This window comes from Heterodontus francisci, chromosome 1, assembly GCF_036365525.1.
Source record: "Heterodontus francisci isolate sHetFra1 chromosome 1, sHetFra1.hap1, whole genome shotgun sequence".
NCBI lineage: Eukaryota > Metazoa > Chordata > Chondrichthyes > Heterodontiformes > Heterodontidae > Heterodontus > Heterodontus francisci.
In genome coordinates this window covers 215576745-215601334 of record NC_090371.1, presented here as the reverse complement: position 1 = coordinate 215601334, position 24590 = coordinate 215576745, and the positions used below count along the sequence as shown (strand labels likewise).

Here is a 24590-nt window from a genome sequence, read left to right as displayed (position 1 = left end):
ACAATGTTCAACACCATTTGCGACTCCTCGGATACTGAAGCAGCCCATGTCCAGATGCAGCAAGACCTGGACAACTGATAAGTGGCAAGTAACATTTGCACCACACAAGTGTCAGGCAATGACCATCTCCAACAAGAGAGAGAATCTAACCATCTCCCCTTGATGTTCAATGGCATTACCATCGCTGAATCCCCCACTGTCAACATTCTGGGAGTTACCATTGACCAGAAACTGAACTGGACCAGCCACGTAAATACTGTGGCTACAAGAGCAGGTCAGAGGCTAGGAATTCTGCTGCGAGTAACTCAGCTCCTCACTCCCCAATGCCTGGCCACCATCTACAAGGCACAAGTCAGGAGTGTGATGGAATACTCTCCACTTGCCTGGATGGAGTACAGCTCCAACAACACTCAAGAAACCAACACCACCGAGGACAAAGCAACCCACGTGATTGGCACCCATCCACCACCTTCAACCTTCAATCCCTTCAGCACCGACGCACAGTGACAGCAATGTGTACCATCTACAAGATGCACTGCAGCAACTCACCAAGGCTCCTTTGACAGCCCCTTCCAAACCCACGATCTCTACCACCTAGAATGAAAAAGGCAGCAGATGCATGGAAACAGCACCAACTGCATGTTCCCCTCCAAGCCACGCACCATCCTGACTTGGAACTATATCTCCATTCCTTCACTGTCGCTGGGTCAAAATCCTGGCATTCCCTTCCTAACAGCACTGTTGGTATACCTACAGCACAAGGACTGCAGCAGTTCAAGAAGGCAGCTCACCACCACCTTCTCAAGGACAATTAGGGATGGGCAGTAAGTGCTGGCCTAGCCAGCGACGCCCACATCCCATGAACAAGTATAAAAAGGAAAATTGAAGGAAATCATAGAATAATTACAGCACAGAAGGAGGCCATTCAGCTCCTTACATCCATGTCAGCTCTCTGTAAGAGCAACCTGGCTAGTCCCACTCAGTCAGTAATTTACGGCATAGGAGGAAACTCAGCCCTTTCCCCATAGCCTTGCAAATCTTCTCTCTTCAGATAATTATCCAATTCCCCTTTGAAAGCCACGACTGAATCTGCCTCCACCATACTCATATGCAGTGCATTCCAGATCCTAACCACTCGCTGCATTCCTCCTGGTGCTGTTCATTCTTTTGCCAATCACCTAAATCGATGTCCTCTGGTTCTCGACCCTTCTGCCAACGGGAACAATTTCTCTACCTACTCTGTCTAGACCCCTCATGATTTTCAGCATTTTTATCAAATCTCCCCTCAATCTTCTCCACGGAGAACAACACCAGCTTCTCCAATTGATCCACGTAACTTAAGTCCCTCATCCCTGGAGCCATTCTCGCAAATCTTTTCTATATCCTCTCTAAAGCCAAAGTTCAGTGCCCAGAATTGGACATGATACCTAAGTTGAGGCTGAACCAGTGTTTCAGAAAAATTCATCACAATTTCCTTGCCTTTGTACTCAATGCCTCTATTTATGAAGCCCAGGATACTGTATTTCTTTTTAACCATCTTCTCAACTTGCCCTGCCACCTTCAATGATTTGTGCACATGTACCTCCATATCTCTGTTTCTGCACCCGCTTTAGAATTGTGCCCTGTATTTAATATTGCCTTTCTTCGTTCTTCCAACCAAATTGTGAAACTTCACAATTCTCTGCATTAAATTTCATCTGCCATGTGTTCAGCCATTCTACCAGCCTGTCTATGTCCTTTTGAAGTCTCTCTCTATCCTCTGTAGGCAAAAAATCACTTGTAAACAAATTCAGGGCAATGATGGACAATCATGCTTTGCAATGGACCGAGAAAGAAACTTTTCTGCAGTTTTTTTTAAAGTAAGTGTCACGAAGCCAAGACAAAAACAAATGCCATCAAGTAAAACAACAGAGATAATCCAACCCAGCAAGAGACGCTAGTGATTTAGTTATGAAGACTAGGCCTTGAATTGAGATTAGGCGTTCCAGCAAAATATAAACATCTTTGCCTGGAAAATTACTGGAGAAAATTCGTATGTTCGTATAACCTTTTCAGGAGGATGTAAATCATGGTTTAAACAAAGGCCACAGAATATAACTGTGGATTATGCTTTTAAAAATAAGCTTCACAGGACAGTCAGTATAATAAATAGAATAAACTAAACCCATCCCCTGAAAGAGAGTCTAAAGGATTGAACATATCGGAAACGATACTGCAGTCGAAGGAAGGCGATCCTGCTAATTGAGATCTCATACAGAGAGCCCGAGTAATAGTCGGGAGAAGAATCTACAACCACAGGAGCCGGCCACTTCTGGTGATTGCATGACCACGGTTAATAGCAAATTTAAGCTAGATATTGGTGAAGTGTTTACTTGCTGGAAGTAAAGTAACATATTTGAGCGTTCTGATGCTAGATATCAGTGAAGAGTTGATTTGCTGAGAGTAAAGTAATAAAGCAGCTGCTTTTTAAAAAATTATTTTTTCTCAACCTGTTAAATCTGTAACTATCTTAATTTTTCTGTAACCACTTCAAATCTGTGCCCATGTTAAATCTTTAATCGTGGGTACAAAATAAACGACCTCCATTCAGCATAACATAATTCAGCTGGGTCAAAATCCTGGAACTCCCTTCCTAACAGCACTGTGGGTCTACCTACCCCAAATGGACTGCAGCGGTTCAAGAAGGCAGCTCACCACCACCTTCTCAAGGGCAATTAGGGATGGGCAATAAATGCTGGCATACCCAGTGACGTCCACATCCCATGAATGAATTTAAAAAAACCTTTTGAATGAGTCAGTTTGTTCTCTTGTAATTCGCAAGACAAAAGAACTTAAGTAGGGTGTTCTTTAAAAGATAGAAACTCCTATACCTCCTCATATTTCACAATACTCCCAAAGTTTGTGGCATCTGTAAATTTTGAAATTATGCCCTGTACATCCTAGTCTAGGGCATTAACATACATCAAAAGCAGTGGCCCTGCAGAACCCTACTGTACAGCTTCCTTCATTGCCACTGTCCCTTTCATTCCAAAGGCTTCAACTTTTCTGGCAAGTCTATTACATGGCACTTTATCAAATGCCTTTTGGAAATCCATATACACCACATCAACCACATTACCCTCATCAAAAAAACTCAATCAAGTTCACTAAACACGATTTATCTTTAACAAATATATGCTGGCTTTCCTTAATTAATCCACACTGTCTAAGCTTGTCCAAGATTATGGTTTCTAAAAGCTTCCCCACCATTGAGGCGAAACTGAATTGCCTGTAGTTGCTGGGCTTATCCTTACACCCTTTTTTTTTTTAAGAACAAGGGTGTAACATTTGCAGTTCTCCAGTCCTCCACCACTACCCCTGCATCTAAGAAGGACTGGAAGATTATGGCCAGTACCTAGAACAAAGAACAAACCTCTGGAATCTCTACCCTTACTTCCCTCAGCATCCTCAGATGCATCCCATCCGGTCCTCGTGACTTAACAAAATTAAGGCTGGGAGTGTACTACAGGCCTCCAAATAGACAGGGAGAGATAGAGGAGCAGATATGTAGGCAAATCTCAGAGAAGTGTTGAAATAATAGTGTAATAATAGTAGGGGATTTCAACTTCCCCATTATGAACTGGGATAGTCTTAGTGCAAAAGGCTTAAAGGGGGCTGAATTCTTAAAGTGCATACAGGAGAGCTTTTTGAGCCAGCACATAGAAAGTCCTGCAAGACAAGGGGCGGTACTGGACCTAATCCTAGGGAATGAAGCCGGACAAGTGGTAGAAGTGTCAGTGGGGGAGCATTTCAGGGATAGTAACCATAACTCTAAGATTTAAGGTAGTTATGGAAAAGGACAAAGATGGACCGGAATTAAAGGTACTGAATTGGGGGAAGGCCAATTTCAATAATGACAAAACAGGACCCGGCCAAAGTGGACTGGGAACAGCTACTTGTAGGAAAGTCTACATCAGACCAGTGGGAGTCATTCAAAAAGGAAATAGAGTTCAGTGCCAACATGTTTCCGTTAAGGTGAAGGGTAGGACCAATAAGTCCAGGGAACCCTGGATGTCAAGGGATATAGAGGATTGGATAAGGAAAGAAAAAAAAAGGAGGCTTATGGCAGATTCAGTGGGCTGAAAACAGCAGAGGCTCTAGAGGAGTATAGGAAGTGTTGGGGGGTCGGGGGGGGGGTGGTACTTAAAGTAAATTAGGAGAGCGAAGAGGGGATATGAAAAAACACTGGCGGGCAAGATAAAGGAAAATTCCAAGGTGTTTTATAAATATATTAAGGGCAAAAGAATAAGCAGGGAAAGAGTAGGGCCCATTAGGGACCAAAGTGGCAATCTGTGTGTGGAGCCAGAGGACATAGGTGAGGTTTTAATGATTACATCTGAGTTCACTATGGAGAAGGACAATGTAGGTGTAGAGATCAGGGAGGGGGATTGTGATAAACTCGAACAAATTAGCATTGAAAGGGAAGAGGTATTAGCGGTTCTAGCAGGCTTAAAAGTGGATATATTCCCAAGCCCAGATGAGCTGTATCCCAGGCTGTTATGTGAGGCAAGGGAGGAGATAGCAGGGGCTCTGACACAAATTTTCAAATCCTCTCTGGCCGCAGGAGAGGTGCCAGAGGACTGGAGGACAGTGAATGTGGTACCATTATTCAAGGGTAGCAGGGATAAACCAGGTAATTACAGGCAATAGAGAAGGAAAGCCTTAGATTACAGGACGATATAGATGGGCTGATAAGATGGACGGAGCAGTGGCAAATGGAATTCAATCCTGAGAAGTGAGGGGTAATGCATTTTGGGAGGACTAACAAGGCAAGGGAATATACAATGAGTGGTAGGACCCTAGGAAGTACAGAGGGTCAGAGAGACCTTGGTGTACTTGCCCATAGATCAATGAAGGCAGCAGCACAGGTAGATAAGGTGGTTGGGAAGGCATATGGGATACTTGCCTTTATTAGCTGAGGGACAGAATATAAAAGCAGGGAGGTTATGATGGAGCTGTATAAAATGCTAGTTAGGCCACAGCTGGAGTACTGTGTACAGTTCTGGTCGCCACACTATAGGAAGGATGTGATTGCACTGGAGCAGATTCACCAGGATGTTGCCTGGGCTGGAGCATTTCAGCTATGAAGAGAGACTGGATAGGCTAGGGTTGTTTTCTTTCGAGTAGAGAAGGATGAGGGGAGATCTGATAGAGGTATACAAAATTATGAGGAGCATAAATAGGATAGACAGGAAGAAGCCTTTTTCCCTTAACAGAGGTGGCAATAGCCAGGGGGCATAGATTTAAGGTAAGGGGCAGCAGGTTTAGAGGGGATTTGAGGAAAATATTTTTTACCCAGAGGGTGGTTGGAATCTGGAACACACTGCCTGAAGGGGTGGTAGAGGCAGGAACCCTCAACATTTAAGAAGTATCTGGATGAACATTTGAAACGTCATAGCATACAAGGCTACGGGCCAAGTGCTGGAAAATGGGATTAGAATAGATAGGTGCTTGATGGCCGGCACGGACACGGTGGGCCAAAAGACCTGTTTCTGTGCTATATTACTCTATGACTCTAAGTACAGCCAGCCTTTCCACTACCTCCTCTTAATCGATTTTTAGCCCATCTGGTATCTCAACTACCTCCTCCTTCACTATGACATTAGCAGCATATTTTTCCTTGGTAAAGAGAGATACACAGTACTCATTTAGTACCTCAGCCATGCGCTCTTCATCCATGTGTAGATCCCCTTTTTAGTTCCTAATCGGCACCATCCCTCCCCTTACTGCGGTTTTACTATTTATATGCCTATCGAAGACTTTTAGATTCCATTTTGTGTTAGCTACCAGTCTCTTATACTCTCTCTTTGCCCCTCATTTCCTTTTTCACTTCCCCTCTGAACCTTCTATATTCAGCCCGGTTCTCACTTGTACTTGACATCTGTCATACGCACTATTTCTATGTTTCATCTTGCCTTCTATCTCTATCATCATCCAGGGAGCTCTGGCTTTAGTTACCTACCTTTCCCCCTCGTGGGAATGTACCTTTACTGTACCAGAATCATCTCCTCTTTAAGGGCACCCCATTGTTCCATTACAGTTTTGCCTGCCAATCTTTCATTCTAATTTACCTGGGACAGATCTGTTCTCACCCCACTGAAATTGGCCCTCCTCCAATTAAGTATTTTTACTCTAGATTGTTCCTTGTCCCTTCCCATGCCTAACCTATATCTTATAATATGATCACTGTCCCCCAAACATTCCCCTTGTGACAATTGATCTGCTTGACCTACCTCATTCTCCAGAGCCATATCTAGCAATGCCTCCTTTCCTCATTGCCCGGAAACTTACTGAGCAAGAAAATTCTCCTGAACACACTTCAGAAACTCTTCCCCCACTCTGCCTTTTACATTACTATCCCAGTCTATATTAGAATAATTAAAGTCCCCATTATTACTACTCTATGGTTTTTGCAGCTCTCCAATTTCCTTGCAAATTTGTTCCTCCATATCTTTCCCACGAGTTGGTGACCTATAGAATACACCCAGTAGTGTAATGGTACTCTCTTGTTTCTTAACTCTAACCAAATAGATTCTGTCCTTGGCCCTCCAGAACATCCTCTCTCTCCAGCACTGCAATATTCTCGTTAATCAACACATGATCAAATATTACACAATAGTCCTGAAGCAAAGCTTCCATTGTTAAACCTTGACACTAGTATAAAAATGTACTCATATAACATGGATAGTATTCTTGTTTTGATTATATTAATTTGATTACTAAATTTTGATTTTTATAAACTGCAAGGGATATCTTGCCTAAACCCATGTGGTTAACAATACAATGTTCCTCAGTCTCACTGGTTGGACGTTTGGCTGCTCAGCAACTCTCAGCAGTTTCAAGTAAATGTAAGTTTAAATTTGTTTTTTTTGGGGGGGTGGGAAAGAGATGATTAATTATCCCTTTTTATGAAAGAAAGGGAAGTGTTCAGTGTATGATGGGAGTTTGAGAGACTACACTCAAAAAGCAAAGAATTGCTCAGCCAACACTACCTAGTTTTACAGCACTCAAAAGTCTCAGAACTACACTTCGCAACTCCCAAATATTATAAAAGATATGCTTCATCAAGGGATTATTTTTACTCAAGGCTCAAACTCCTTACTCTAAACATGTTTAGATACACAATGAAATTAACTCTTTTCAGGTACAGCAGTGAAAGAATTATTTTGAAGGCCATCAGGGTGATATATTTGAAGCATACCTGACAGATGATTGATAAAATTCCACATACCCCATATCTATCTGGAGCCATGGGTCAATATTAGTTCACATTAACAGGCATGATATAATATTTATGCAATTAAAAATACCAAGATAGCACATAAATTCAAGTTTTAGAGCAGGCACATGGCAATCTGCTGTGTGTCTTTGCTATGGTGGCTAAACATTATGGGGAAATAACTTTTCTGACCTTTTCCCTGGGAAATGTCCATTTACGCGCACAAAGTTCAGGTATACTAATTCCTTTCCTCTTTCTGATGCTAGGCCCTGCTAGAGGGTGGGCCTGCACCAGGGGTGCCCTTGGGCCACGTTAGTGACCCAAGATAAGAAATACCAAAGTAACTGAGCATAAACAGGTGTACACACTTCAGGTTTGCCAATCTTATCCAGCACTGGGGTAGAAGGGAGGACAGGAAAAATCAGTCCCAGATCTCAGTGTTGCAAAGCATAATGCTACTTTCATTGCACAATGAATTGAATAATTTAGGAAAATGTAGTAAATGTTTTACTCTATAGTGCTGTTTTACAGTACAATTAAAGAGCTGCTTCACAAAATGGAGAGTGGGGAAGAAAGGGAAGGAATTACTATTGAAATATTTTCTCACTGATATTTACCTTTGCCGACAACATTGGTGGCAAAGCTAAATAATCCTCACAGAACTTGCTCCATTCTACTGATACTGTTCTGTTTGTATAGAAACTAGGATTGTTGGCGTGATAGAAACCAACCCTGTACAAATACCCACCACCTGCTTATCTAAACATAGTGCACCCATCAGTAGGTTATCAAGTTAGGTTCATTAAAATGAGATTGGCACTCCATTGGAATTTAATACAAAGTATTTCCATTTTGATATATTTCATACGTCTAGTAACATTTTCAAATAAACTTTTACAGCAGTACTCAGCTAATGCTAGATTAGTTATCTTTGGACAGTCAAAAACGACCATCTAGAGTTGAAAAGAATATCAAGCTATATTCTCTTTAAATATATATAGCTGCCTGTAGTTAGTCAACTATGCATGTCTCTTGCTCAAAAATTCAGTGGATGAGGTAGTGAATCAACCCATATTCCTGCACCCGCTCCCATCTCCTTCAAACATGGATCATTTTTATCAACCAGTCAGAAATTGATAATTTGAGGAAAATATCAGTGTACCAATGACACACCACATCCTCCCTCCCAAAACAAAACAGCTCTCAAATAATGAATGCTACTTTTATATATTTTGAAATACAGAATGTCTGTAGCACAGTGACACCTAGTGGATAAAGAACAAAATCAAGTGCTTTAAATTAATTTATACAGATACTGTCAATTAAAACACACATGGAGCCTCCATTTTACACTGTGGCGAGAATTATTATAAATATTGGCAAATCTTCTGTGCCTTTTGTCACTGCACTGTTACCTCTGGAGTCCCTAAAGATCTAGCCGTGGCCCCCTCCTCTTTTGCATATCTATGGTGCCACTTGGCATCACTATCCAGAGACATGGAGTCAGCTTCCACACGTACGGTGACAACACCCAGCTCTATTTCTCCACCACCTCGCTTGGCCCCTCCATTGACTCTTGCACTTTAAAGACTGCTTATCCAACACAGAGTCCTGGATGAGCCATAATTTCCTTCAAACATTTGTAAGACTAAAGCCATCATATTTGACCCCTGCTACAAACTCCGTACATGTTGAACCAGGCTGCTTGCTACCTTAGCATCCTGTAAGAGCCTGGGTTGAACTTCTGACCCCATGTTCCTGCCATCGCAAAAGACTGTCAATCTCAACCTCCATAACATTAGTCATCTCTGCTCTTTTGGCCCATCTGCTGCTGAAGTTTTATCTATCCTTTTGTAATCTCCATCCTCCCATCTTCCATCCTCCATAAATTTGAGTTCAACCAAAAACTCTGCTGGCCATATCCTAATCCGCGCCAAGTTCTGCTTGCTCATCATCCCTGCCTCGCTGATCTAGACTGTCTCCTGGTCCATCAAACCCCTTTTTAAAATTATCATCCTTGCGTTCAAATTAATCCTCCCTATTTCAATAACCTCTTCCAGCCCCAAAGCCCTCCAACAACTGTGTGTTCCTCCAACTCTGGCCTCTTGTGGATCCTCAAATCCCTTCATCCCAACATTAGTAGTCATACCATGAGCTATCTAGGCCCCATGCCGCAGAACTCTCCCCCTAAATGTCTGCCGCTCTACCTTCCTCTCCTTCTTTAAGACTCTCCTAAAACCCATCTATTTGACCAAGCTTTTAGCTACCTGTTATAAAGTCTCTGACTCACCTTTTATTTTTGCCTGATTATACTTGCGTGAAGGACCTTGGGACTTCTGTTTTTACGTTCAAGGTGCCATATAAGTGCAAGTTGTTGCAAGTCAGAAGGTACATGATTCAATAAGGAGACAAGCATTAAATCATGTAATGCACAATGTACTATCCAGCTGCTGAGGTGGAGCTGCCTAACTTTAAAGTCACAAAGTGCAACTTTTGCAAAGTAAACACAGGGTGAAATCAGTTTAATTTGAGATTGGAAGGTGGTCATTAATTTCTGATTCCAAGTCAATCAGTTCTTTCTCAAATTTTTAACATTGTTTTGTATCTATAGCACAGTTTGACATGTGTTAGGTGACAAACAAAATGTCTGCTGGATACATACCTTGCTGAGAAAAACTTGGAGACAAAATGCTGAAATCAGAACCAGTAATAATATTATAGCCAAGGAACACTTTTATCCAATTGAGTTAAAAGCCACCTAACAGAAAATAGGTCACTCCACTGAATTCCTGAATGGCAAAACTGTTGAAGGATAAAGTGAAAAGCACAAGTTTTAAAATAATATTAATACTTGCATTATATACTGCCTCTGCATTCCAAAACACTTCACAGTGGATTACTTTGAAAGCAAACAGCACTAAATGGACAGGCATTCTTTGTCAGTAACGATACACAAACAGCCATGACATAAATAATCAATTGTGTATTTTGGTCATATTGGCTGAGGAAGGAAAATTGGGCAGGCTCTTCTTTGAATAGTGCCTTACGATCTGAACACAGACAGACAGATGGGTATCAGTTTAGTAGCTCACACAAGGAACAAAATTAAAGAATTTAAGGTACACTTGATCCCAGCTACTGGAACATCCTCTGCACTTTGTTCAGATTACCCTTAAACTCATCTCATCATCTGCTAAATAGAAGTGAAAATTAAACTGTACCAATTAACAAATGATTAATGAACATTCCTTGAAAGCAACAATCGAATCGCAAAGTTTAGATGGCGAATATAAGCCATGTCATTTGAACCCCAAGAATGAAATTTGTAATTCACTTATCATAATTTATTGTACAAAAAGGATAATTTTCAAAAACATTTTTAGCAGTTTCCAGCAGTTTGAAGTCAGGAATTTTCTTTGAAGTAACTTTATGTGATATACCAGTTGAAGCTACAACACAGGACTACATGCATGCTAAACAGCACAAGTAGCATACTACAGAGAGCTCAGTAATCTCATAACCAATGGATCAGATCAAAGCTCTGTAGTACTGTCACATCCAGCCGTGAATGGTGGTAGGCAATTTAACAACTAATGGGAGGAGAAGGCAGCACAAACATCCCCATTCTCAACGATGGTGGAGCCCGCGGGCGACTGCAAAAGACAAGGCTGAAGCGTTTCAAACCATCTTCAGCCAAAATTGTCGAGCGGATGATCCATCTCTTCCTCCTCCACACAGTTGCCAGACTTCAGCCAATGAGATTCACTCCACATGATATCAAGAAATGGTTGAGTGCACCAGATACAGCAAAGGCTATGGGCCCCAACAACGTCTCAGCTGTAACAGCAGAGACTTGTACCCCAGAATCAGCTGCACCTCTAGCCAAGCTTTTCCAGTACAACTACAACCAGAAATTTGGAAAATTGCCCAGGTATGTCCTGCCCACAAAAAGCAGGACAAATCCAATCTGGCCAATTACCACCCCATCAGTCTATTCTCAATCAGCAGCAGTGATGGAAGGGGTCGTCAAAGTTGCTATCAGGCAGCACTTAATAACCAATCTCCTACTCACCGATGTGTAATATGGGTCAGAAGGGACCAGTTGGCTGCAGGCCTCATTACAGCCCTACTACCCAATCATCTCAGTCCCAGGACATCACTGCAGCAGTTCCTCAGGGGAGTGTCCTAGGCCCAACCATCTTCAGCTGCTTCAATGATCTTCCCTCCATCATAAGGTCAGAAATGGGGATGTTTGCTGATTACTGCACAATATTCAGTTCTAACTGCAACTTCTCCACATGCAAGACCTGGACAACATTTGAGTTTGGTTGATAAGTGGCAAGTAACATTTGTGCTACACAAGTACCAGGTAGTGACCATCTTCAAAGAGAGAGCGTCTAACCACCTCCCCTTGACATTTAACAGGATTACTGTTGCCAAATACTCTTACCATCAACATCCTAGGGGGCTACCATTGACCAGAAATTTAACTGGACCAGCCATATAAACATTGTGTCTACCTGAGCAGATCAGAGGCTGGGAATTCTGCAGTAAGTAACTCACCTCCTGATTCCCCAAAGCCTGTCTACTATCTACAAGGCAGAACTCAGGAATCTGATGGAATACTCTCCACTTGCCTGCATGGAGTACAGCTCCAACAACACTCAAGAAGCTCGACACCACCCAGAACAAAGCAGTCCACTTGACTGGCACCTTATCCAATCCCTCCACAAGTGATGCACAGCACAGTGACTGCAGTACTTACCATCTACAAGATGCGCTGCAGCAACTCGCCAAGACTTCAACAGAAGTTTTGAAACCAGTGACGTCTACCGCCTAGAAGTACAAGGGCAGCAGGAGCATGGGAACATCATCACCTGCAAGTCACATGCCATCCTGACTTGGAAATATATTGCCATTCCTTCATTGTTGTTGGGTCAAAATCCTGGAACTGCCTCCCTAACAGCACTGCGGGTGTACCTACACCACATGAACTGCAGTGAGTCAAGGCAGCGGCTCACGACCACCTTCTCGAGGGCAATTAGGGATGGGCAATAATAGGTGCCAACGACACCCATGTCCCATGATGAAATAACAAAAAACTAACAGACTATAAATTCATATTAGAATATAGAATTAAGATTTTTCTGCATCATTATTTATTGGGCTGTTTCTGCATCACCTCTTGTTAAAGCATAGTCAACTCACTTGAAAAACATCACATTAAATGAGCCTCATTAAAAATATCCTCGTGACTTCAAGCAAAATAAATAGTGTTTTAAATGTGTTGCACTAAGTTAGTACACTAACAAGGCAATTAAGCCACGTGTGGTTCTTTCATAAAATAAAGACAAAAAGTGCTGGAAATACTCAGCAGGTCTGGCAGCATCAGTGAAGAGAGAAACAGAATTAACATTCAGGTCGATGACCTTTCATCAGAACTGGGAAAAATTAGAAATGCAATAGGTTTTAAAGCAAGTGAAGGGGAGGTGGAGAATGGGAAAAAGAAAAAATGGAAAGGTCTGTGATAGGGTGGAAGACAGGAGAGATTGAGTGACAAAAGGGTTAGTCATGCAGGGCCAAAGGGGGCAAGAAAAGAAACAAAGAAACAAAATATGTGCCTGGAATAGATGCTCTGCCGTCCCAAAGCAGAAACAAGAGAAAAACCGAAACACGCAAATAAAAGGAAACAAAATGGGGCAGAGATGACGGTCTGAAATCATTGAACCTAATATTTAGTCCAGAAGACTGTAAAGTGCCTAGTTGAAAGGTGAGCTGCTATTCCTTAAGCTTACATTAACTTCGACTGGAACATTTCAGCAGGCTGAAGAAGGGTCACTGACCCGAAATGTTAACTCTGCTTCTCTTTTCACAGATGCTGCCAGACCTGCTGAGTGATTCCAGCATTTCTTGTTTTTATTTCAGATTTCCAGCATCCGCAGTATTTTGCTTTTATATATGAAGACAGAGGTCAGTGAGAGCAAGGTGGAAAATCAAAATGACAGGCGACTGGTAGCTTAGGGTGATGCTTGCAGACTGAACAGTCACCCAATCAGTGCTTGATCTCCCCCAGTGTAAAGCCGATAGCATTGTAAGCAACAAACAGAGTATACTAAATTGAAAGAAGCACACGTAAATCGCTGTTTAACTTGGAAGGAGTGTTTGGGGCCTTGGACAATGAGGAGAGAGGAGATTTAAAAAAATGGCATGTGTTGCATCTCCTGCGCTTGCATGGAAAGGTGCCGCAGGAAAGGGAGGGGGTGTTGGGAGTGATTGACGAGTGGACCAGGATGTCGGGGTGGGAACTGTCCCTTTGGAATGCTGAAACGGGAGGGGAAGATATGCTTGGTGCTGGCGTCATGCTGGAGGTGGCAGAAATGGAACAGGATGATCCATTGATTATGGAGGCTGGTGGGGTGGAAGGTGGGGACAAGGGGAACACTATCATAGTTCTGGGAGGGAGGGGATGGGGTGAGAGCAGCGATGTGAAAAATGGAACAGACACAGTTGAAGGCCCTGTCAATCACAGTGGTGGGGGGAAATCCTCGTTTCGGGAAATAGGAAGACATATCAAAAGTGCTGGTATGAAAGGTTGCATCATCAGAACAGATGAGACCAAGATGGAGAAACTAGGAGAATGGAATGGAGTCCTTACAGGAAGCAGGCTGTGGGCTTGGAGATTTAAAGGGATCTTTTAAGCACTATTGCCTCATTAGTGGATAATTCCCAAATCAGAATACTTGAGATATATGGTCCCCAGAGTTTTTTGGTATACACCTGTACAGACCATGAAGACAAAAAGCTTGGATATCACTGACGTGGGGAGCTGTAAAATAAGGAAAACACATTACTATCAAGGCAACTGTTAGGAAGAAAGATGTGGTAAATTCATACCCGCATTTCTTTAAGGTCATGAAAGTTGTTTCCCACTCTGACAGAGACCTTGCTTGGAGTGTAGCTTTCATCAGATTTGTAGTCTGCATAAATACACAAGGTTTTCACAGTTGTTTTTCGTCTATAAAAACAAACAAGTTAATCCCAGTTACTGAGGCATCAGAAGATGGCATAGTGGTCAGGTGCTGCTTGTAGTGAGAACAGCTGTACTTTAAAAAATAAGCTCTTACCAGATGTAAACTGAAACCTATTAAAATCAAAATGAATGTACCATAACTTCATGTGCGAATTTCTACAGTGTGGGCTAGAAGAGTAATTGAATGTGTGGGGCCTCTAAGCCAATCTGAAGCCTGTCCTCAATCAAACAACCACACATGTACTTCCCACCAGGATTTCTGGAAAGCAATAGAAAAGAAACCTGGCCAAATCCACATCCCCACCACAACCATGCCACCCAGCCCAAGTCACAGTTGACAACTGTAGCACCCCTAATGCCACCTTGCTGAGATCAGCCAATTCAGCATAGAGGCTGGGCATTAAATATGGGACCTACCTGAATTGTAAGGTACAATTTCACCGGGTGGCATAGCCCAATAAGACGTCGAAAGAACTTTACTTGCATTTTTAAATAGCCCTTTCATGGGTCCAGGCATTATGTATTATAAAATATATCACAGTTTTAGGTACCAACATGATTGATGCTTTTCAAATCACACTGGAATATAATTCAAGAGATATTCCCCCTCCCCATCCTAAAAAAGCCAATCAAATAAGCCCCAATTTATTTTGTGAAATTATGGCACATCTCCCTTTTATGATTTTCTTCAAAGGCAGAATCAAATTTTCCTAACATTAGCTAAAATTCTTCTCTGAATGAAGTAATATATATGAAGATTACCATTTAGGGGACTATGTATTTATGGAATGGATATAAATTTGAAAAGATTAGAAAGAGCTTTATTGTTGCACTCAATTTTTAGAAACTGGGTGGTCCGCAGTAATTTCCTGTACCCAAAGCATTGCAAAACCAGACACAAATAATGATTGATAACATTAACATTGAGTTCTTCCTTTAACTAGCAGTCAATCATGGAGAATTTTCATAATGTAAACTGATACCTTAAAGAATGCCAAAATACATACGTTGCAACTACATTGCTGTATAGGAAAATTAGTCTATGCTAAAGTTAGCAGTACTTTACACTGAATATACATGAATACTGTTGGTAATCTTAATTTTTTTTTATAAATTTGAGATTTAAAAAATAGTACTCCATCTGAATGGTTGTATGATGCTTCCTATGATCATACCTCAATCCACAAATTAGAAATGCAAAAAATAGCCCATTCAAAATTTAATAATTAGCCCAAATAAAACAGAAAACGCTGGAAACACTCAGCAGGTCAGGCAGCTCTGTTAGGAAAGAATCAGAGTTAACATACTCAAACTTTATACACAACAAAGTAAAATAACCATATAAAATGTTGTGTAGGTGATGTTGGTAAAGTCACATTTATTGCCTATCCCTACTTGCTCAAGGTGATGATGGCCCACCTTGAACTACTGTAGTCCATATGGTGACAGTGCTTTCATGTTATTGTAGGACTAAATCAACAACATGCATTAGATGCATTTATGTAGCAGCTTTAACATAGTAGACTTGGGCACATAACGCAGCCTGACACTTCAGTGCAGTACTGAGGGAGTGCTGCACAGTTGCAAACGTACAACACCTTTCAGATGAGACATCAAACTAAAGTCCAGCCTGCCCTCTTGGTGGATGCAAAAAGATTCCCTGGCACAATTCAAAGAAGGGCTGGAGGGTCCTCCCAGCGCTCAGGCCAACATTTATCCCGCAACTAACGTCACTAAAACAGATCTTCTGGTCATGTTTTTCATTGTTATTTGTGGAACCTTGCTGTGTGTTTCCCATATTACAACAGTGACTACACTTCAAAAGTACTTCACCGGCTGTAGAGCACTTTGGAATGTTCCGAGGTCATGAAAGTGCTATATACATGAAAGTCCTTTCTTTTAAAATGCCCCAAAGTGGGTCACAGGTACAAAAATCAATACGGAGAAGTGGTAGAAGTGTTACAGAACCTGACCAAAGGCCAGTAAAGAAACATCACATCACTTGGAAGACCCTCAGCCTTGCAGCTATTAACATCTGCCGTGACTAACTGCATTCCAAGCAAGTTCACTCCAATTAACACATCAGATCAACTTATCTGCAGAAACTACCAACAGGTAGACAAGGTGGTGCCAGCAGCTAACTTGCGATCTAGGAAATCATTTTGACTGGCTAAATTCAATTTTAAAAACTACACAAAAGCATATCACACAACAGATTCTATGGTTCATACACTAAAATGTAAAGAGCTATCTTTATTTTCAGTAAGATTTTTACCACATTTTTTGGCAGTACAACAAGACTGAGTATTTGTTCACCCATCAACAACTTGCATTATATATCACCTTTAACATAGTCAAATGTCCTGAAGCGCTTCACAGGAGTATTATCAAACAAAATTTGGCACCGATGAAAATAAGGATAGTAGGACAGGTGGCCAAAAGCATGATCAAAGAGGTAGATCTTAAAAGGAGGAGAGAGGTTAAGGGAGGGAATTCCAGAGCTTAGGGCCTAGACAAGTGAAGGCACAAGGCACAACCATCAACAGGCCAGTGAAGAAAACTAGGGATCCACAAGCAGCCAGAATTGGAATAGTTCAGAGATCTCAGAGGGTAGTAGGGCCAGAGGAGGTTACATAAATAGGTAGAGTTGAGGCCAAGGAGGGATTTGAAAACATAGATGAGAATTTTAAAAATTGAGGTATTGTCAAACTGGAAGAAAGAGTAGGGACACAGGAACAGGTGGAGGCCTCGAGCCTTTTTCCTCCATTTAATTAGATTGTGGCTGAACAATGGCCTAAACCACCTTTGCCTCATATCCTTTAATATCTTTGGTCAGCAAAAATCAATCTCAGATTTAAAACTAACAATTGATCTAGCATCAATTTCCATTTGTGGAAGAGAGTTCCAAACGTCTACTACACTGTTTGTGTCAAAATATTTCCTAATTTCACTTCTCATAGGTCTGGTTCTAATTTTTAGACTATGCCCTCTAGCCCTAGACGCAACTAGCTGAAATAGCTTCTATCTACCCTTGCTGTTCTCCATTAATATCATGAAAACTTCAATCAAACCTTCTAAAATACAGGGAATACAACCCTGGTTTGTGTAATCTCATTTTGTAATTTAATCTTGGAGTCCAGATATCATTCTGGTAAATCTACAGTGCACTCCCTCCAAGTCCAATATATCCTTCCTAAGGTGTGGCGGCCACAACTGCTCACAGTACTTCAGGTGTGGTCTAACTCGGGCTAGTATGGCTATAGCATAAATTCTACCCCCTTGTAATCGAGTGCTTTAGATATAACCACCAGCATTCGATTAGCCTTTTTGATTATTTTCTGTACCTCTTTATGGTATTTTAACGATTTAGGTACATGGACCCCCAAGTCTCTTTGGACCTCCACTGTTTCTATCTTTTTACCATTTAGAAAGTACTCTGCTCTATCCTTTTTAGGTCCAAAGTGGATGACCTCATATTTGCCCACATTGAAATCAATTTGCCACAGTATTCCACACTTAATCCATTTATATCGAAACATCAAAAAATAGGAGCAGGAGTAGGCCATTCTGCCCTTCGAGTCTGCTCCGCCATTCAATACGATCATGGCTGATCATCCAAATTCAGTAACCTGTTCCCGCTTTCTCCCCGTATCCCATGATCCCATTAGCTCTAAGAACTAGATCACTTTGTAACTTTATGCTTCCATCTACACTACTTAAAATGCTGCCTTTGTGTCATCGGTAAACTTTGAGAAGTGGCTTTCTATCCCATCATCTAAGCTGTAATAAATGTGGTGAATAATTGAGGCCCCAAAACTGATCCTTGCAGAGCACCACTGGTCACATCCTGCCAGGTGCAGTATCTGTCCTTTATTCCTACTCTCTATCTCCTGACGCTCAGTCAATTTCCTAACCAGGTCAATATTTTGCCTTCAATTCCTTGAACTTCAGCTTTAGCAAACAGTCTGTTATGAGGGACTTTATCAAATGCCTTCTGGAAGTCCATATAAATAACAACCACAGACATTCCCCTGTCCATTACTTTAGCTACCTCTTCAAAAAAATTCAAACTCGTTTGTCAGGTATGGCCTACCCTTTACAAATCCACGCTGGCACTCTTTGATTAGCTGAAAAATTTCAAGGTGTTCAGTTACCCTATCCGTAATTAGACTCCAGTAATTTCCTGACAACAGATGTTAAAGGTCTATAATTCCTTGGTTTCCGTCTCACACTTTTCTTAAATAGTGAAGTGGTATGCACATTTTTACAATCTAAAGGAACGGTTCCCAAATAAGATAACGTTGGAAGATTATAATTAGGGCTTTGGCAATGTTCTCATGTACTTCCTTTAAAACCCTGTGTTTCTTTATTTCACTTGCAAGTTTTTTTATATTCCTTTTTGTAGCTCTTACTATCAGTTTTGTCATCCTTTGCTGCTCTTTGTATCTCTCCCATTCATCAGGATCTGAGTTACTTTTTATTTTTGCATTTTTGTAAGTTTTTTCTTTTAGTTTTATGATGGCGCTTATATCTTTAGTTGTCCATGGCTGCTGTTTTGGCAAGTAGAGCTCTTGTCCTTTAGCGGTATAAACTGGTTTTGTATCACAAATTCCTTTTTGGACATCTCACACTGATCTCCTGTATTTTACCCATTAATAGATTTGCACTGTTTATTGTAGACAGTCTCCATCTTATCCCATTGAAGTCAGCGTTACCTAAATCTAGAATCTTAGTGCTGTTTCACATTTCTCCTTTTCAAACACTACACTGAATTTGATCATACTATAATCACTCTTAGAGAAATGTACATTCACTGTTAGGCTGTTAACTAAATCCAGCTCATTACCAAATTTAATATGATCTGCCTCCTTGTTGGTTCAAGGACATGTTGTTGTAGAAAACTATCCTGAACACACTCAAGGAACTCACTCCCTTTCTGACATGAGCTAATCTACCTATCCCAATCTATTTGAAAGTTAAAATCCCCCATTAAAATCACTCTGTCTTTGCTACATGCTTGTTTAATCTCTGCATTTCTACCACTTGGTGTGGTAACCTGGGGCCAACAGACAACTCCCACTAAAGTCGTAAACCCTTTTCTATTTCTTAATTCTACCCATAAAGTCTCCACTGCCTTCTTACCTCTCATTATATCAACTCTTATCATTGAAGTGATTTCATCCTTAATTGTTAAGACTATTCCTCTCCTCTACCATTTTCCCTATCTTTCCTGTAGACCTTGTGACCTGGTATATTTAGTTCCCAGTGCTGACCATCTTGCAGTCATGTCTCAGCAACAGCTACCATGTCATACCCTCCAAGTCAAATTCGTGCCTGCAATTCAGTTTGTTCCTTAAACTCTATGTACATGCATGAAGAACACTTATTTGGCCCAATCACCCTAACCTGTCCTTCTATTCTAATGTTTAACTCATACATTTCTTATTCTCTCTCCTAGTTTAACTGCTTTACATCTTTTAGTTTTCCTCTTACTTGCAGTACCTAAAGCACAATTTCTCACTGTTGCACTACTCTCCCTTTCATTTGTTTTTGAACTATTATTGAAACTAACTAATGCACCTCAGCCCTCCCCACTATTTTACTAGTTTAAAGTCCTCGTGACCGCCCTATTTTTTCTTTGTGCTGGAACCCTGGTCCGAGCCCAGTTCAGGTGGAGCTCATCCTAATGGTACAGTTTCTTCCTATCCCACTACTGGTGCCAGTGTCCTATGAAATGGAACCCCTCTTTCCCACACCACTCCTTCAGCCACATGTTTACCTCCATCATTTTCTTATCTTACATCAATTTGCACATGGCTCCGTTAATATATGGAGATGAAAACCCTTAAGGTTAAGTTCTTTAATTTAGCTCCGAGATCCTGGTACTCTCCAAACATGATCTTTGCCTACTCTTCCTTATGCTATTGGTCCCAATATAGATCAAGACTGGATTTTCCCCTCCAATTTCCTTTCAAGCTTGTTTGAGATGTCCCTCATCCTGACATACTAGGTGGGACTCTTGATTCTGCTTACAAAGGATGCTTTCCGTCCCCCCCAAGTGCTGAATACCCTACAATTATGATGGTATGCTTCCCTTCTTCCTCCTTCTCTGTACCCCCCTTTCCCCCACAACCCCACTGCACACCTACCCCAAACATTGGATAGCATCCTGCTCCAAGATGCCAGTCAGCACTTTGGCTGTCCTTTCAACAATCTTTACTTATCCTCATATGTGGTAAGTACATTGCATCTGTTGGATAGGATTACCTTCTGCAGATCCTCATTCTCTCTCATCTGGATTCCCCTTACTTTGTACATTATTGGTCACACCTACCCCGTTCTGATCCTGTACCGCTCTACGATGTGACACCGACATCTGGAGCAAATTGTCCTTACACCCTTATGCATCCAAGTATGTCCACTCACACTCCATCTCAATGATCCTGACACAGAGGCACCTACTGCAGATGTGTTCCCTCAAGATAGTCTCACTGTCCACAATCTCCCACATACTGCAGTCCAGCCGCACAATCGGCTCTGCCATATCTTAGTCTAGATTATTTATATTACTTGTATCCACGTTCTAGTTTGTTCAGTTTTTTTGCTTTTTTTATACACCAACTTGTCCTAAGCTTTAAAGCACTGGATAAAATCTTAAACACTTAAAGCCTCAAACTTACACAAAGCACTAGGGCAAAAAGGCAGCACCTCCTTCCCCCTCTGCATTGTTCCACGCTCGCCCAAGTCCCAACATTTACTCTGTTTATGGCCATATTGTACATCAGTAGATACATTTACTTTTATACAGCTTTAAGCCATACCCAAGTTACAAGTAGGCCAGCAAGCACAGTGAAGGCAATCTTTGTCCCATCCCAGCCCATACATTGCTGAAACTGTGCATTCATCACCTCTGGACTAAATTACCCTGATGCTTTCTTAGCTAGCCTCCTAACCTTCACTCCCCATAAACTCCAGTTCATCTAAATCTCAGATGTTTGTTGCCATGCCACTTGACTATCAACCTGTCCTTGCTCCTAGTCCTTCAAAGCCTCAAAATGTTTAAATTCTTAACCGCATTTAAGTCCAAGACCTTGCCCCGCCCCATCTCCGAAACCTCCTGGATGCCTACAACTTCTCCCCACACCCAAACACTCAGTTCCTTTGACTCTGGTCTTGTGCATCACCCCACAATTGTTGACTATGCTTTCGGTTGCCAAGGTTTCTGCTAATACACCTCCCTCGCCACCATTAAGAGCCTCCTTAAAATTCATTTCTTCGACTAAGCTCTTGGTCACCCCTTCCTAATAACTCCTTGTTTGGCACAAATTTTCCTCGTGGCTTTTGTGAAGTGCCTTGGAACATTTAACTGTGTTAAAGGTGCTAAATAAACATAAGTTATTGTTCACAATGCCTAAAAGTTAGTCTGGCCTGCCTATATAATTCAACCTCATTCTTAATTCTCTCCAAGAAATTCACAGTTGAAATGTAGCCCTCCCATCATAGCATTAAGTCAAAGTACATACCCTGCAGTCATACAAAGTATAAATGCCAGAGTTTGAATCACATATTTGCAAATGTAAGAAAATAGACCATTCCAAAATCTGGATTTGAACCAAGGACATTGTATCCTGCAGGGCTGCATCTTATGTACTCAGAGAAGTTTATTTTTAATATAAATAGGACTGATACAACCAGGATGTGCTGTGCATGCCAGTGACTACCGGAGTAGGAAAACAACTAGAAATTCTTCTGAATAAAATGCAAAATACTGCAGGTGCTGAAAATCTGAAACAAAAATAGAAAATGCTAGAAAGATGCAGATCAGTCAACATCTGCAGAGACAGCAAACAAGTTAATGATTGGGGACAGACTCTTCCTCAAAACTTAAAGAAAGACAAACAGGGCTTGATTCAACCAGAAAAGGGGCAGGGAAAATATAGGAATCATGAGTGGAATGATGTAACCCCAGTCAAGTAATGGACAGAAACATTTGGACATTAAAGAGCCAAGAAAGTGAAAGGTATCGGAAAAGGTGCAAAAGTTGGAATGAGGCAAAAGCTGTATCAAAATCAAAAAATATCAAAGTCTTGACCAAAATGGTTCAAGTTACAATGTCATCCATACTAACTACTTTAAAAGACAAAGAAACTGCATTCCCAGGCACCACCTTGCCCTATCAGTATCCTGTACCGATAGGAGTCTAATTCACCCATCACACCAGCCCTCGTCAAACTTCAGATTCCAGAACATCGAATTCAAAACCCTGATCCTGGTTTGCAAATCCTTCTATAGGCCTCAACCCATCAAATGTCTGCAACCTCCTCCAGTCCTTTGCCCCACTCTTTGCTCTTCTAAGTCTGGGCTTTCTGATTTTAATCATTCCAATATTGGCAGCTGTGCCTTCAGCAATCAAGGACCCAACCTCTGGAATTCCTTCCCTAAAACGCTCCGCCTCTCTTTCCTCTTTTAAGACACAAGTCCTATCTCTTTGACCAAGCTTTTGGTAATCTGTCCTAATATCTCATGTGGTTTGGTGTCAAATTTTGTTTGCTAACACTGCTGTGAAATGACTTGAGAGGTTTTCTTACATGAAAAGCACTATATAAATGCAAGGTGTTGTTTTTCTGTGCAGTCTCCCCTTCTTCTACTCCACCATTGGTGACAAAAATCTTATACTCTAGAATTTGCTTCCTAAACACCTCTGCCTGATTAAATTTCTCCTCACCTCTTACTATGCCTTCAGTCACCTTCACTAACCATCTTCTCCCTGGTCTTGCTCAAAGTCTAATACTGCCCCTCCCCATTCCTTCACAAGCCTATTTCAGTATTTCACTACATTAAAAGATTTATGCAAGTGCAACTTATAACTGGAGACAAAAAGCAAAAATTGAGTAAAATGTTTGTACAGGACATTGTGTGAATAAAAAATATGCAGGTATGTCAACATAAGACAAATCCTAGATGTGAAATCTTCAATCATGAGCCTTGCAACCATTAAAAATTGCACTAGGATTTGGTAATTAGCATTTTCTGCACATATGTAAATATAGAGCTCTGCTAGTCCCAATTTCCCAGTGATGTAAAAAGCCACTGAAAGAGTGGCCCCTGTCCACATCAGTCTGATACAGATTCTTAGTACCTCCATTATTACAACGGTATTAGATTTATTAAGACTTCAGAAGAATGTAGAAGTTCTCATATTTTACTACCTCAACAACCCCAGGGGCATCTAGACTGTGCCACTGTTCTTACTCTCAAAAAGGGTGCCTACTTCCTTGCTTCATAAGCTTAGTGGAGATGGGGAAACTCATTGATGAACCTATAACTGAAAATTCAAACCAAACTCGACCTAACTCAGCAGTGAACAAGAAAAAAATATTGCCCAGCTCAACAAGTTTAAAAGTCAACTATTTGATGAAAACAGCAAATCATTTCAAATAACTCAAGCTGCAAAAATCCAGATTCAGGAACTAAATGGGGCAATTACTTAACTTAAATGTTCAGAGAGCAGGGATTCCCTCCTGCCTGGACTCTATACATTTACATTTCTGGCTTTTGGGGAAGAGCTTTACCCATGCATACACAACAGTCAAGAACTAAGCAATGTAAACAGAGCTCTGCCTGGCTGGAACTACTGCTACTGGTCTCAGGGCGCACTTAAACTACACATGTAGCATTAGTGCAAGGAGTTTCATTTTATATCAATATTGTAATTTTGCTGCATATGAAGCCTGAAAACAGAGTCAACCTGACACCGTAGCAAAGTGGAGTGAGACTTCATGGAGAGCATCTCATTCTCTTTGGAGTCAGCTAGGGTATTAACATTTACACGATGCAAGTTTAATATTGGTTGTGTAGTCGAAACTACTTCACACCAACACCAATTCATAACTTGTGATGAATATAAATTCCCTTAAGGAATAGAAACACAGCAAAAGTTGTCCAACAGTGGAACACAGAAGCAGGAGTAGGCCATTCAACATGATCATGCATGATCATCCACTTCAATGCCTTTTTCCCCACACTATCCCCATATCCCCTTATATTATTTGTATTTAGAAATGTGTCAATATCTGCTTTAAACATACCAAATGACTGAGCTTTCACAGCCATCTGGGGTACAGAATTCCAAAGATTCACAACCCTCTGAGTAAAGAAATCTTTCCTCATCTCTGTCCTAAATGGCTTCCCCCTTATTTTGAAATCGTGCCCCCTGGTTCGAGACTCCCCCAACCAGGGTAAACATCTTAGTTGCAGCTACCCTGTCTATCCCTTTAATTATTTTGTAGGTTTCAATGAGAT

At 41.2% G+C, this 24590-nt stretch overlaps 1 protein-coding gene across 4 annotated transcripts in view; it reads right to left on the bottom strand.

Moving 5' to 3' along the window:
* anapc10 (anaphase promoting complex subunit 10) overlaps positions 1 to 24590 on the bottom strand; it is a 62809-nt gene that overhangs the window by 11794 nt on the left and 26425 nt on the right. For all 4 annotated transcript variants that reach the window (XM_068041477.1, XM_068041483.1, XM_068041497.1 and 1 more), the window contains exon 4: positions 14153 to 14273. In XM_068041477.1, coding sequence (XP_067897578.1) covers positions 14153 to 14273 — 121 coding nt within the window. The remainder of the gene's footprint in view (positions 1 to 14152; positions 14274 to 24590) is intronic.